General features: G+C 45.0%; 1 protein-coding gene across 1 annotated transcript in view; it reads right to left on the bottom strand.

Moving 5' to 3' along the window:
• LOC149459577 (uncharacterized) overlaps positions 1–16,633 on the bottom strand; it is a 38,750-nt gene that overhangs the window by 9,424 nt on the left and 12,693 nt on the right. Inside the window, exons 3-6 of the mRNA XM_089680935.1 lie at positions 14,934–15,158; positions 11,786–11,814; positions 5,469–5,706; positions 929–1,135 (exon numbers count right to left, since the gene is read on the bottom strand). Coding sequence (XP_089537061.1) covers positions 929–1,135; positions 5,469–5,706; positions 11,786–11,814; positions 14,934–15,158 — 699 coding nt within the window. The remainder of the gene's footprint in view (positions 1–928; positions 1,136–5,468; positions 5,707–11,785; positions 11,815–14,933; positions 15,159–16,633) is intronic.

The raw sequence follows: 16,633 nt of genomic DNA, 5'->3' as shown, positions 1-16,633 counted from the left end.
AACCAAGAAATGCACGGTCCTCTATGTGCCGCCCTCTCCTATCCAGGTAGCCCCCAGCCCACTGGGCAAATTCCGGTGTGCCATATTGCCAGTCCGGGCCTGTTCTGGTCACACACCAGGTGTAAGCACCGATAGTCGCAGCATTATCGCTGGGTGTGTGGGAGGTACCACCTGCAGCCAGTGCAGAATCGCTGGACGTGGTGGCGGCACTGCCAAGTGTGTTGGAGGCTTAGCAGTGTTTCCCTCCAATTGTAAGGCGCCCTTGAATGTAATGCGCACACCGAGTTTAGAGCCTCTTTTTGACCAGAAAAGGTGAGCATTACATTCAAATAAATACGGTAATATCTGTTATTTTCTGAAGACATGAACTTCTGCACTCTCTGCCACTACATTACCATACTTTTCCGCACTCACACTTTTGATAGTCAGCATGTAGGGCCTCCTTCACGTGGACATTCCGATCAGGCCTGCCTGCCCATTTTTCAGGCGGACCCGTTAGGGACCTCTATTCTTCTATATGGAGCGGTGGGTGTAAATGGACATGTGTCTGTTTACACCTGCCAACATCCAGTCTGATCCGCCAAAAACAGACGGATGGGGATCTGTTCCCCTTCCATAAATAGGATTGGATGGCAGTAGGAAGGAAATGGCCAGGCGGTCCATTTCCATCCAACTGTCCATAGAGGACAGCGAGCTGTGTCTGTGTCCGCTCTGCAGAAAACACGGACCTGTCATCCACTTGCTCAGTGGGAATCAGCGGAGAGATCTCCTGCTGAGCAAACGGATCTGCTAACAGGTCCCCCCATGTGAGAGGGACCTAAAGGATATTGGAATTTTTAGTTTTAATGAGAAACCAAATAAATATCAATCCAAAGAATGAAAAATAACTAAAATCAGAATGTATAAGTTTAAAATGCTGAAATGTTACCTTCTGCAGCAGCTTGTGGTAGATGTTTATTGATCTCCATAAGAGATAAGAACAATGTCCGATAATTTGACTGTTTTTCCTGATGACTAAATAAAAAGAGATTGCGGTACATTTCTCCTATGCTGGGATGACGTTCCAATATCCGGATCTTCTCCTGATCACTGCTGTCCTCCACATCATCCATTACTATGATCACATGATCCTTCCCTGTAGACACACAAAGTATTCATAATAAGAATTACATTCTCCCTCCTGTATGTACAGATCATCATCATCATCACCACCATCATCATCACCACCACCATCATCACCATCATCATCACCACCATCATCATCACCATCATCATCACCACCACCACCATCATCATCATCACCACCACCATCATCATCATCACCACCATCATCATCATCACCACCATCATCATCACCATCACCATCATCATCACCACCACCATCATCACCATCATCATCACCCCCATCATCATCACCACCATCATCATCATCACCACCATCATCATCATCACCACCATCATTATCACCACAACAATCATTTATTAGTCACATTTTTCTTGAAGATAAAATTGTCATTTGTTTCCTCCCATTTCTGGTGATGTTAATGGGGCATCTATGGTAGCAGAGCACTTTCCCCACAGGAGCCGCTTAGTAGATTGCATGGAGTTCTCTCCCCAGTAGTTGCCTCGCAGCCAGGCACACGGTCACAGACACTCTTTGGCTCAATGAACAGTCCAGGGGTGTTCTTTTTGGTGTTTTTACTTTAGGGTAACTTGGATAGAGTTAGGGAATTGAGTGGGATACTCCAAATCTATGAGCCTGTAGCAACTTGAGGAGAATTATCTTCCTCCGGTGAAATGTCCAAGCAAAGTCCTTTCACTAGGAATCAAATAGACTGAGCTCTTCAGGACACTGGACACTATGTTCCCTTTATACACACAGCTGACTCTAACACACGAGGGATGACAACAGCCAACGGTCTCTAGGTTCTCTCTTTCCAGTCCTTGGAAAATGGGTTACCTTTTCCAGTATCCTCCAGAGACATCCACCCTGTGATACCAGACTAGATCCTCAGGTGATAGTCCCTCAGTCAGCTCTCTACAGCTTCCAGAAAAACAGGCCTCCGATTAGCCCACTGAAGGCCTTAGCACCCTGCAGGCACATGGAAGGATGGCCTAAGGGGGCAAGAATGCCCCATTAAGCTGTGATTTCCTTGTAGAGAAAAAGACCTCGCTGCTCTCAGAGTATTTATACAGACTCCCAGCTACCATCTGGGTGACCGTCCCCAGGGATTGGCCAAGGCTGTATCAATATTTAGCCGCTGATTAGACTCTTCCTGCCCACTAGATTCCAGAGCTTTCTGGACTATTCAGGGGGAAGCAATTAATCCTGCAACTACTGGAACACAGAACAGAACAAACAATCAACCAACACAGTCACACTGGTTACAGTGAGCCAAACTAAATTTGCCCAACAACAAACCGCAGCTCTACTGGATACAGTGAGCCAGAACCACATTTACCTAATCCTAACACCTACCTAGGAGGGTGCTACAGTAACATTCCAAGTGTCTGTAGTCACAATAACATCATTGGGAGGCACAATGAGATAGTTTTAGAATTAATTTGCATATTGTACTTCTATCCTAATTTTCCAGTGACGGGGATCTAGTATTTTCCAAATTCTCTTTTTTTACTGTCATGTGATCTGTAGGGAGCAGTGGACTGCAGTCATCCTTTATATTTTTGTAAGGTTTCCCCAAACACAGATTGTTATTCTTCCTTCTGCCAGAGACTGTTGTCTGTGTATAGAGGGTTATCAGTCGGTGTAATGAATTATTTGACAACCCAACCAATCGCCAGGATTCAGGGTCTGGTAAGGTGTGCTGGGTAGGTGTTAAATATTTGACAGACTTCTTGCTATAACCAGAATCGCTGTTACTGGATTATGCAGAGTCTGAAATGTAACATTGTTAAATTGTCTGATTGCTGTTCATTTATGTCACAGGATGGAGTGTCTATGGAAACTAAGCTACTTATTCTCAAATACAGAACACGGAATGATGGGATATGTACAGTGATGTATTTTGGTTTTGTGCTGCCCTAGAGGCAAGACTAAAATCGGGCACCCCCCCGCATCTAAATTTGCCCCACCCTTTTATCTGCAAACTCCGCCCTTTCCTATTTAGGCTCCAACTCTTCCTATTAGAACTCCGCCCACTGACAATGATGGGGCGCTATTCCTCCCACTGACACCAATGATGGGGCACTATTCCTCCCTCTGACACCAATGATGGGGCACTATTCCTCCCACTGACACTAATGATGGGGCACTATTCCTCCCACTGATACCAATGATGGGGCACTATTCCTCCCACTGACACCAATGATGGGGCACTATTCCTCCCACTGACACCATTGATGGTGTCCCATCATTAGTGTCAGTGTGTGAGGAATAGTGTCCCATCATTGGTATCAGTGGGAGGAATAGTGTCCCATTGTTGGTGTCAGTGGGAGGAATAGTGCCCCATCATTGGTGTCAGTGGGAGGAATAGTGCCCCATCATTGGTGTCAGTGGGAGGAATAGTGCCCAGTGTAACAGGAGTGGGGATGCACCACTCCTCCAAGCACTTACCTGTCCAGCAGGGACTCCTCCAGATGGTGTCCCTTCTCCCCCATGACCTCGTCCTCTTCTGCTTCTTCCTTCTGGCCTTCCTGCACACTGACAATGGGCCCCGCCCCTCCAGCGCTCTGAGTGCACACCGGGGATCCGCCCACCACTCTGCTCTCCTCTGCAGCCGGTGACATACGCAGATGCGTTAGGGGGACAGATCTTGCCGCTACACCGATCCCTCAGCCATGGCGGCCCTGCCCCTGTCCCTTTCCCACAGAGGTGTCCCTTTCATGGGAAAGGGGGGGGGCGCACTGCCACCATGCCGCCCCCCTGAAAAGTGCCGCCCTAGGCAACTGCCTAATTTGCCTCGTGGCAAATACGCCCCTGGATATGTAGTCTGAGCCATGATCTGATAAAGAAACTACAAAGAGTATCCCAAGTGAGGGGTATACAGTTGTGTTGAAAATAATATCAGTCAGACATCACTAACCGGATCAATCGCTGTTTTTGGTAGAAATGATATTTCTACATGGCAAATAATTTCCTAGCAGGTGTAGTAGAGTAATAGAAATCCAACAGACCCAACAGTCATGACATGCATGCTGCTGATTCTGTGTCATTGAATCACTCATTGAAAGGGGCGTGTTCAAAATAATAGCAGTGTGGAGTTCTATTAGTGAGGTCATTCATTCTTTGAAAAACAGGTGGCAATTATTGCCCTTATTTAAGGAAGGAAGGCAGCAAATGTTGGACATGCTGGTTACAGTGCATTTCTCTATGAAATTCTGAGGAAAATGGGTCGTTCCAGACATTGTTCAGAAGAACAGCGTACCTTTATTAAAAAGTTGATTGGAGAGGAGAAAACATATAAAGAAGTGCAGAAAATGATCGGCTGCTCAGCTAAAATGATGGCAAATGCTTTAAAATGGCAACCAAAACCTGAAAGACGTGGAAGAGAGCGAAAAACTACCATTGGAATGGATAGAAGAATAGCCAAAATGGCGCGGACTCAGCCAACAATCAGCTCCAGGAAGATGAAAGAAGGTGTGACGTTCCCTGTGAGGACTGTTACAATTAGAAGACGCCGATGTGAAGCCAAGCTATCTGCAAGAAGTCCCCGCAAAGTCCCACTGTTGGAAAAAAGATGTGTGCTGAAGAGGTTACAATCTGCCAAAGAGCACATTGACCGGCCTAAAGAGAAATGGTGCAACATTTTGTGGACTGATGGAAGTAAGATTGTTCTTTTTGGGTCTAGTGGGTGGAGACAGTTTGTCAGACGACCCCAAACACTGAATTCAAGCCACAGTACACTGTGAAGACTGTGAAGCATGGTGGTGCAAGCATCATGATATGGGGATGTTTCTAATACTACGTTTACATACTAGTATGAAAACAACTTTTGAAATGACATTAACATGTTACACCTATATGAGATGTTACTGATTGGGTTGCATCAATGTAAAGTGGCAGTAAACTCTTCTTTAGTACTTTTACCTGCAGGTGAGATGATAATAAAGCTTCCCTGTAGGTAAAATGAATATCTAGTAAACGTGAACCATTTAGGATTTATTCGCTCTTTTTGAGAGCCGGCGCATGTGCTCTGAAGGACATACCCGTGCCATTCCTTTAGAGCACTGTGCCGTGGCCAGGGACTCCAACATGCATGCGCAGGAGTGACGTCATCGTGGCTCGGCCTGTCAGATGGCTGGAGCTCATGAACCCAGAAGGAAGACGGGTGAAGATGGAAACCCTGTCAGCGATGACACTGGAGGGCTTCCTTTCAAGGTAAGTCCTTCATAATGTGCTAGTATGTGATGCATATTAGCACATCATGCCTTTACCTTGCAGGGGATTTTGTTCCCTGGTTGCGGTTTCCTACGGCTTTAATAAATACGGGTATTATAATGTCTCTTACCAAGACGCCTTGTGTGCTCCTGTATCAGCTGAACATCTGCAGCATCTGTCTCATTGATTTGTCCTCTCTTGGTGAAGTACAAGATACTGAAGGTGCACCCCTTAGTGTTGGTTGGGTCATCAGTGATCTTAAAATGTTTGACATCTGATACAAGATCCTTGAAATGATCTGAATGAAGCAGATTTGTTATCCAGGAATAATCATCATTCAGTGATCTGGAGAAGATTCCATGTCTGCCCTTAAATAAAATGAAAAAATGAACATACAAATATTTCCATGTATGCAAAGCTATTGGTACCGCTGTATGAAAGATAATTAAATCAGGGGGAATGAGCTTTGCTGATTGGAGAGCTCTAGTTCTGACTCAGCAGGGGGCGTGTCAGACCTCTGCAGAGAGACCACTGCTTCCAAACAGAAATCAATGGTCCCTCTCTGTTGAATGCTGCAGGGGACAGGCTTTTCTACTCAGGCTGGGGTTGCCACCTGTCCAGGATTCACCTACACAGTCCAGGCTTTGAATCATGTGTCTGGGTTTCAGTCCACCAGATTATACCAATGGTGGGCGTGGCTTATAGGTAAAGGGTTAAATAGAGTCTGAACCTACTATATTATACACAGCAGACATATAACAGATTCCTCGTACCCACAAATGATACTTGAATTACTGTGCTGCAAGTAAGGCTCTCACAGACACACATACACCTCAGGACAAATGATCGTCTTTTAATTTAAATGTTCCATTATATTTACTTCTTATACAAACATAATATAGACAGGAAGCTGGATTCTTTCTTAGATACACAGAATATAACTGGATATAACATTTATAGGTAACATTGATCCAGGGAAATTTCTGATTGCCTCTCGGGGGATCAGGAAGGAATAGTTTCCCCTGCAGGAGCAGATTGGATCATGCTTTGCTGGGTTTTTTTCCTTCCTCTGGATCAACTGTGGGTGTAGGATTATTACTTTTTTTTATGGTTGAATTAGATAGACTTTTGTCTTTTTTCAGCCAGACTAACTATGTATTTTGTTTGAGCTTATCTTAAAGAAAAAATCCTGTAAATAAGTTGGGAATTATTTATGAACCAGCAATGTTTGAGGTGATTGTAGCCATATTAATGAAGCATGTAATGTATAACAAAGTGTATAGAGTGCAGAATGATGGGACGTGGGAAAGGTTACATGTAGAGTAACACACAGGAGGGTGGGGGTGGACTAGGCAACATAAAGTGCAGCATGCAAGATGAAATGGCTTGGAATCATAGATGCACAACACGGAATACAGAATGAGTCGGTGTAGAATAGGGAATGTACAGCGCAGAGTACGGAATGAGTCGGTGCAGAATAGGGAATGTACAGGGCAGAGTACGGAATGAGTCGGTGCAGAATAGGGAATGTACAGCGCAGAGTACGGAATGAGTCGGTGTAGAATAGGGAATGTACAGCGCAGAGTACGGAATGAGTCGGTGCAGAATAGGGAATGTACAGTGCAGAGTACGGAATGAGTCGGTGCAGAATAGGGAATGTACAGCGCAGAGTACGGAATGAGTCGGTGTAGAATAGGGAATGTACAGTGCAGAGTACGGGATGAGTCAGTGTAGAATAGGGAATGTACAGTGCAGAGTACGGAATGAGTCGGTGTAGAATAGGGAATGTACAGTGCAGAGTACGGAATGAGTCAGTGTAGAATAGGGAATGTACAGTGCAGAGTACGGAATGAGTCGGTGTAGAATAGGGAATGTACAGTGCAGAGTAAGGAATGAGTCGGTGTAGAATAGGGAATGTACAGTGCAGAGTAAGGAATGAGTCAGTGTAGAATAGGGAATGTACAGTGCAGAGTACGGAATGAGTCGGTGTAGAATAGGGAATGTACAGTGCAGAGTACGGAATGAGTCGGTGTAGAATAGGGAATGTACAGTGCAGAGTAAGGAATGAGTCGGTGTAGAATAGGGAATGTACAGTGCAGAGTATGGGATGAGTCGGTGTAGAATAGGGAATGTACAGTGCAGAGTACAGAATGAGTCGGTGTAGAATAGGGAATGTACAGCGCAGAGTACGGAATGAGTCGGTGTAGAATAGGGAATGTACAGCACAGAGTACAGAATGAGTTGGTGTAGAATAGGGAATGTACAGTGCAGAGTACGGAATGAGTCGTTGTAGAATAGGGAATGTACAGTGCAGAGTACAGAATGAGTCGGTGTAGAATAGGGAATGTACAGTGTAGAGTACGGAATGAATCGGTGTAGAATAGGGAATGTACAGTGCAGAGTACGGGATGAGTCGGTGTAGAATAGGGACTGTACAGTGCAGAGTACGGAATGAGTCGGTGTAGAATAGGGAATGTACAGCGCAGAGTATGGAATGAGTCGGTGTAGAATAGGGAATGTACAGTGCAGAGTATGGGATGAGTCGGTGTAGAATAGGGAATGTACAGTGCAGAGTACGGGATGAGTCGGTGTAGAATAGGGAATGTACAGCGCAGAGTATGGAATGAGTCAGTGTAGAATAGGGAATGTACAGTGCAGAGTACGGAATGAGTCTGTGTAGAATAGGGAATGTACAGTGCAGAGTAAGGAATGGGTCGGTGTAGAATAGGGAATGTACAGCGCAGAGTACGGAATGGGTCGGTGTAGAATAGGGAATGTACAGTGCAGAGTACGGAATGAGTCGGTGTAGAATAGGGAATGTACAGTGCAGAGTAAGGAATGAGTCGGTGTAGAATAGGGAATGTACAGCGCAGAGTACGGAATGAGTCGGTGTAGAAAAGGGACTATACAGCGCAGATTACTGCACTCTCTTGCAACCTCAGCTTCCCAGTTACCCAGGTGAGTTTGTGAACACCAAGAAAGAGAACTCTCAGAGATTGATACCATAAAGACGGAAGCCATCCAGAACTCCTTTCGGTGGTATTTTGTGCCATCCATGAAAGGGCCACATGGTCTGACGTGTACCTGAAGAGTCGGCCCAACAAGTAGTAGCGGATTGTCTCTAGTGCCCATTTTATTGCCAGACATGCTCTTTTCACAATGGAATTTGTTTTCAGCCGATGTGATCTTCCGTCTCAGGTACATGCCAGTGTACTCTCCCCCCCCACAATTACCTGAGACAAGACTGCACCCAGACCCAGCTTTGAAGCATCTGTCTTGATGTGGGTTTTGTATTAGCTGGAAGTCATTATACACATTTGCAAGGCTTTGCTCTCAAATTAGAGACTTTTCCTGACTTTTTTTGTTAAGCCTTTATTTTCTAACATGTAGACTGACACATACAGTAACTCTTGTAATGGATACATACATCTGACTTTTCTGTTGAGATAACCTTTCCTCTGTGCCTACTGTATGTAATGCCATTAACTGATCTTGTGACAGTTCAAATGTCCTTCTTAGCATTGCAAGAAGTCTCCGGAAAGGGGAAGTGTCCATCATAGATTCTCGGAACCAGGAACACTTTCCGAAAGTCCGAGGTTGAAGACCTGTTCCTGGCACACAGCCTGTTTCAGATGGCAGAAAGCTGATTCTCCCTCAGGACTCCAATGAATAACAGTGAAGGTTCTCCCCTTCATGCGGTCTGTCAGAGGTGCTGCCAGGCTGGCAAAGTTGGGAATAAACCTCATATAATACCCAACAATGCCAAGAAAAGAACACACCTGCTTTTATGTGAGTGGATGGGGCTACTTTTGGATGTCCTTCACCATGTTCAGCTGTGGTTTGGTCATGCCTCTTCCTATAACGTACCCCAAATGGTGGGCCTCCTCTAACCCAATTTTTCTTTTTTTTCTAGGTTCACAATGAACTCTGCCTTTCAGAAGGCATCTAGGACTAACTGAACCTTTTTTTAAACAACTTTCACAGTCGTGGCTAAAGATGACAGCTCCCGTGTAATGACCTTGGATGAGATATTTCTTAAAAGGTATTGCCTCCGGGTACCTGGTGGCACAGATGTGGACCAAAAATATTTACTGGTGTCACCTAGATGATTCAACTAAGGTGCCCATCAGGTCCATACAATACAATACAATTGTGCAAAAATGGGGTGTCGCCATGGTTATTTGACAGGTCCGGACCCACAAAGTCCTTTATTTCCTGGTATACTTGGGGCCAATAAAAAAATTTCAAAATTAGTTCCTCCATTTAGCCACCTGAAAGGACCCCCAAGCACATGACCATTAGCCAAATGTAAAACACTTTGAGCCTGAAATACTGGGCTACCACGAGTTCAATCATTTCATTGCTCTCTTTGATTACTCTGTGCAGGAAATCAGATTCACAGCAAAATGGGGGAACTGTATAACTGCTCCAGGTTTCTGTGGTTCAGCATTTAAATCTGTGACCTGTTCCCTGGCATAGATCAAAGTGGAGTCTTTCAAACGAGCACCAAGAAAGTCCTCCTCAGAGCCCTCGGCAGGTCTGGCTTAGAAGCAGGAGTCTCAGCTTGTAATCCCGCAGACACCTGCAGAAAACCTGGGTCAGTTTCAGCAGATTCACACATCTCTTGACATCTATCATCCTTATTTTTAAGCTGGAGTATGTTACTAATTCCCTCGTCAGAGGCTTCCTCCTTTTTAGTGGATCCTCAAGACCCTTCAATTTCTGCTCATACAAGTCCTAAAACAGGAGGCAGTCTTACCCAATCAGAAAGTAATTGGCAATCCTAAAATCACCAAACCTGGATGCAGTTTCTGCTAAGGTGGATAAGGTCATAGTGGCCACTGGATAGTCATTGAGGTCCACACAGATGACACCCACCTGTTCTCAAGGGATCAGCTTTCCCTGCAAACTACCTATTTGGAGCATTTGCAGAGACCAAGAGTGTGGCAACCTCTTATTCATTGACTCATTTCACACACTCAATGTGGATTCAGACTTTTCACAACACATATTACATAAGTATACATGAAGCATTAATGGACCACATCGCAATACATCAACTCATCCTGCTTTGGCACTTTGCTGCCATATGACCCAGTTGGCGGCAGGACCAGCACTGAACCTTGTGGGGTTCTCTTTCCCCTGACAGTTCTTTGAAAGGATTAGGTGCTTGGCTTCTGGTGGGAGTGTTATGCATCAAGGCATACACAATGTGGTCACCATGCAGCATCTTGACACTAGGACACATCTCCTTGATCCAGATCATCTCTCAGGTTGCAGAACGGTCCCCACAGAAGCTTTCTGCACAGCTGTGATGTTCAACTGTGGTGGCCATCTCATCTGGGGACTGCGGCTCTGACTTGGCCACCCACCGGTGCAGCTCCTTAGAAACCCCTGGTAGAAGCAGGTCCAGGGCAACTTGCCCCCCAATCTGGGTGGGGGTCATCTCCTCAGGCTTCATCCAGTCTTGGAGTAGAGGCATGAACCCAGCTCTTCAAGTCAGCCAAGGTAAGAGTCACTTCCAGCCTGCCTAGTATTTTCACCTTTAGCAAATTATAATCTCTTGCATATTCTGGGGAAAACTCCTCCTACAAGCTGTAACCAGTTCTCTGCTGGACACTGATAGAAGTCACAAGACTGCTAGATATTGCTGATGAGAAGAGGTATTTAGCAGTTTATATAAAAGTTTACTAAAAAAATTGCATTTCCATGTTCTGTCTACTGTGGGAGAATGGATATAGTGAATGCAGGGTCTGGGGTTTAGTAACACTTCAAGTCCTGCTAGATCCCTTCAGGCCGGCCCCTTTTGCAGGTATAGCTATGTAAAACATTAAAAATAAGTGTCTATACTAAAACCCAGAAATACACTTCTCACCCTGCTCTGCACATGCTCAGTTGCTCTCTATTATTTGACACTGTGCTGAAAAATCAGAGCCACTAGAGACTGATCTGTTGACAGCCTAAAGATTTATTGCTGTTCGGGGGCTCTGAGCTTCAGCTAAATGGCCATCTCCAGCAAGAAGAAACAGGAGATAATTGCTTGTTTAGGTCTAGGGAACACTAAAAGAGTTACTTATCTGCTCCTCCATGCCACTAGACCAGTCCCCACAGCGTCTTCTCCCTAATGTTTCACCCGTCTAAGGTCCTTACAGTATGTCATCAAGACCAGCGCAGGGTCCATAGCCCAACACCAGACAGGACGATGCTGAGGGACAGCCCACTGCCAGAGCATGGGGGGGGGGGGGGGGGAGACACTATCTGCCAGGAAGCAAAGGATCAAGTAAGTAAAAAAAGTACTTTTTCTTTCCCTTAGTTTAAGCAACCAATTAACACTTGTACTGCAGGTACATCCCCACATTTTAAAGCTTCCTGGATTTGGGCTTTAAACTATGTTTTTGGAGAATCACACCCTTGGTCACAAATTATCATTGCATATCTATTCCTTACCTTCCTTAAGTGCTTTTTGTGGTTTTTCTCTGTAAAGAACAAAAGACAAATATGAGACATTGTGGGAAGACATCTTCAGAAGCAGAGTTCAGCCAAGGCAGTCTCTCTACATCTCTGACAGGGGCCTTTAGGTGTTTGGTGGAAATGTGAGGACAACCCCCGTGGTACATACTCCCTATACAAAGACCACACCTAATACCGAGCTTGTAATTGTAGCCCTACCCCCGCAGGTAATGCTGTTAATAACTGGTTCTTTCCCAAAATGTACCAAGGCCAACAGCCACCCAAGCAACAGTCCAATCACTCCGGCTCCAATAAACAGTCAAGGGGCTGTCTTTTTGTGATTTATCGCTTGTAGAACTTGTAATAGGGAGAGGGGTTGGGGACAGGGGATACTTCATAACGTTCAGCTCATAGCAATTGGAAGAAAATCTCTTCCCTAAGTCTTTCTGAACAGGTTAAAGGGGTTGTAAAGTCTCAAGGCTTTTACCTTTGTGCATTCAATGTATGAATGTATAAAACCTTCTGTGTGCAGCAGTGCCCCCACCCCCCTCCCAATACTTACCTTAACCCCACTGCAATCCATCGATGTGCATGACAGCCTCGGCTGCCCGGGGTCTCTGCTTCCTCATTGGCTGAGACAGCAAGCGGGACCCATCGGCTCCCTCTGATGTCAATCACATCCAGTCAGCCAATGAGGAGTGAGGGGGTGGTGCCAAGCCACAGCTCCATGTGTGAATGGTTGCACAGAGCAGTGGCTTGGGAAAACACCTGCTCGGGTGCCCCCATAGTAAGCTGGTTGCTATGGGAGCAACCGACAGAAAAGAGGAGCCAGGAGCACCTGCGGGGGACCCAAGAAGAGGAGGATTGGGGCTGATCTGTACAAAACCACTACACAGAGTAGGTAAGTATAGACATGGTTGTTATATTTTAAAAATAAAAATTGTACTTTTACAATCACTTTAAGGCCTCACAGCTGGGGACCATGAGGCAAGTCTCTTTGGCATTCAGTCTTCTCCTTTCTAATTGTGAATACTGAACAGTCTAAGGCCTCAGTGTGATGATCGCTGTGTCAGACCCCTGACGTTCTCACCAAACTCGTGACCGAAGGACTAGCCAATCTAAAACCGCAATGTCATGTGCGTAACAATGCAACGCCCAGCTGCACCCTGCACAATGATTTTCCAGCTAATTGACCACAAATCGATGTACCGGCAGCCTGAGTGTGATTGTTACTGGGTCAGGTTAATTACGCAATTAACCCTTCACACTGCCACCGCCTCCTTTTTGTATAGAGAAAGAGGAAACTTGTCAATATCAGCAATAACACTAGGATGATTGGATAATCGTCTGTATACCACTGTCACCGCAGACAGGTTATACAGAGGGTTAAACACACATAGTAGCGCTCTTCAGTGGCAGGAATTCGTAAGTTGCATTAAAGAGCTATAGAAACAGTTCAACACTTTCAGAAAGTAAGATTTATTACTAAAAAGGTCAAAAGGGTGCAATAAAAATATTTACAGAAAAAAGGTGTAACCAATATATATATAAATACAGAGTGCAATAACACAGCAAAGGGGTAACAGAAAGAAGTTTAGCGAGGTAGAGTACTTGCCAAAAGTCCTGGGTTAAGCAGATCAATTTTCAGAGCAAAAGGGTACCATCTCCCAAGTTGGTTCTGATGTTAAAAGGGAGAATTCTTCAACTTCAACTTGTCTTTTAGGCCTGACAGCCTATTTTGTAGTCCCCCAGCAGGGGGTGTTTCTGAAGCCAAGGACCAATGCCTCATTTGGGGAGGGGTGTCTAGGCAGAGACCCAAGCTAGAACCAAAATCTCTCCTAGTTTATATTTTGGCTCATAAGTTTTCCTAGGCACAAGTAACATTCCACCCGCGGGTAGATTAATATGCAGACGCATCTGCAGAACGGTTAGATATGAAATATGAAAGACATACTTGAATGGTTCAAGAGATGTCATTTTCTGCTTTCCTATATATTCCAGCCAAGGAGTGTGACATATCAAACGGTTTGTCTTCTCGTGAGCAATCTGAAGATATGTCTGGTTTTTATGTAAGTCTCTCATATTTCAAGATATGAGACATAGGAGGAAAATGGATTTTAAAAGTGGTATCTAGTTTTGACTCCCCTGGAATGTCTTTGAACTCAGGGTAAGGCTTGGGTTATCCTTTTACACGGTGCCAGATTGCACAGTTTCTTAGACCGCCCGGCACCCAGCTCAGAGAGGTTTTATGGGTCGGAGCTCTCTGTTGTGCTCTGGCCTGCCTGTGACACTTCCAACACACACCAACCACATGTCACGGTGTATGAACAGAGAGGGGGGGGATGAGGAAAGATATGTTTGTACAAGATGGATGATCCTTTGCCAAGATGGAGGTTGGAGCAAAATGGTTGAACCGCGTCCATCTCCGTGGGTACGATTGCTACACTCACAGCTGGAGACCACAAAACAGGTTTTGGCCATCTGGTTACCTTGTGCGAGTGCACAGTTACTGGTACCCAGTGCATCATCCAGTACACAGTCTCAAGGATGAATTTAGGGTCACTACTCACAAGTCCCCAGGACAGATGCCACCTCCCAGCTTCCTCCAGGCACAACCCAGTGAATGAGATAGTACCTCTCAGGACCAGATCCCTTAATGGTGTGGTCCTGCAGGAAGTTCTAAGGAAAGTCTATTTAATCCTGGCACCTCCAAGGTCTTATAGAGCAGCTGTACAGTCCACAGATTGCCTGGCAGCAGAAGGTCCTGCATCTCTGGAGCCCTCCTGGGGAGAAGGAACCCTGATCTCCAGTGTCTCACACTATTTATCTCAATTCCAACCCCTAATGGACACTCCTCCCCAGGGATTGGCTGGAGCACAATAGATATTCAGATTAGTTGATTTGAATCTCCCAACCTAAGCTCTGGAAACGCCTTTCAGAGGCATGAGGAAGCAATCATACTCCCAGCCTGGGAGACCCTGAATGGAACAGAACAAACAATTACTGCTTCCTTGATTGCAGAAGGAGCCAAAAACTAAATTTACCCAGCATCCTGCACTAGGAGGGTGCTACATAATATTCATAAAAACGCAATATTTTTATAGGAGGATAATAGAGGAATAAATGACTGAAATGTCTCCATTACCTGAAGCCTCCTTTAGGATGTGGTGGATGTATCGGAGTTTATTGGCCATTCTTCTCTCCACTGATAGAGGGCTTATTTTATGTTTAGTCAGATATTCCATTTCTTCTTTGATGAGGGTCAGGAGTTCACAGTCCGGGTATCTCCCCTCCATCCATCGGGCTATAATCTGTCTCTCCAAATTTATATCTTTCACATCACTTATCACAACTTTTATGTTTCCTGGACCTACAGAGCAGACAAGACTATAAACTAGACAATACATGTAAGAACCTTCCAAGCATACTGTAGCTCTAAGGAGATGGTCAACAAAACACAATTCCTACATTCAACTGTTATAGTAAAAACATAGTAGATTGTACAATCAGACTGAAGTGTGTGTGTCTGGCTGTACTCTCCATTCACAAATGTGTTATCCCTTCCTTTCTGCAATCATTTTTTTGTATTATTCCTCAGCACAATGCCGTGAATACATTATTATATATTCTCCCCTTTGAAATCCTGAAGGTGACACTTTGCACGGCTGGTGGCTCTCAATCCCAGCAGTCAGGGTCTCCACTGATGATCAGGAGCCAATTACAGTGGCTCCTGATCATGTGACCACTATATCAGCTGTGACTTAGTCCTTACATGCAGGTTGGAGTCCCCAATGATAAATAGAAAGCTTTCAGCCAGCAGATGCCACCTTTAGGCTGAACTATTTATATGCAGTGGCATATATTCAATAGTGTAACTGTCAGGTACAATTGCATTATTAAAATTGATAATAAACTCATTTAAAGATAGGGAAAGATTTAAGTCTTTTTTTAACACCCAAGCAAGTTTTTTTATTATGTGTACCAAGTACCAAGTACCGAGTCATATACAAAATATCTTATATACAGTAAACAGCTCTCAATAGTAGGCAGTTGCACCCAGGGATGTCCCCCAATGAGGAGTTAAACTGTAAAATAAAAAGAGGGGAGCCCCTCTAAGAGTAGCAACTAAGACCAGCTATAGGATGAAGGATGAAATCTTCTCACGGGTTCAGGTGGCTGTTACAAACAGTAAGTTGTTGCCAAGTCGGGTTGTAAGTGGCTGTTGGCAGTATGGCTGTTCTCTGTGTACAGTCTGCCTGTGGAAGAGTTATGTACAGCAGCCGCAGTGCTTGATTAGCCGAGTTCCCCTCTAATGTTCTCCTAGTTATAAGTAAAAGGGGACGACTTAGGACCAAGGGGTACAGTTCTAGACAAAACTGGAAGCTTACTTTATTCCAAGGGAGGGCAATTCATTTTTCCAAGGGGCCACATGAGAGACTGGGACTGTTGTGGAGGGCCGAACCAGAGTTTAGGGTATAGTAAAAAAATATTTTTAATAAACTGGCAGCGTTAAGTGGACAACATTGGACTGGGAAGGTCCATTAGTATGTAACCATTATAGAAAACAAGGACCTGGTATGAGGAATAATAGGCACAACTGCTCATGAAAGGTGTGCACACTCATCATTATTAGACGCAGCAGAGGAGAAATGCCCTCTGCTGATCTGCTGGTCAGAATGTTGGTGTAAGGCAGGCTGGTAAAAGCAGGGAGCTGACAGGCACAGGGGATCATTAACTGATCTTCACTTCTGTGTGACTGACAAGCTCAGGGAGATATCTGGCAGAGATGCGAGGACTGGAAGGAGAGAGGATGAGATCAGTACAGGGGGAGGATTTCTGGGGAAA

The sequence above is a fragment of the Staurois parvus genome, unplaced genomic scaffold, assembly GCF_062004578.1.
Source record: "Staurois parvus isolate SC_StPar_1 unplaced genomic scaffold, SC_StPar_1.0 ptg000254l, whole genome shotgun sequence".
NCBI classification, from domain to species: Eukaryota; Metazoa; Chordata; class Amphibia; order Anura; family Ranidae; genus Staurois; species Staurois parvus.
Note: the sequence above shows the minus strand (reverse complement) of the source record. Positions and strands in the feature narration are given on the sequence as shown.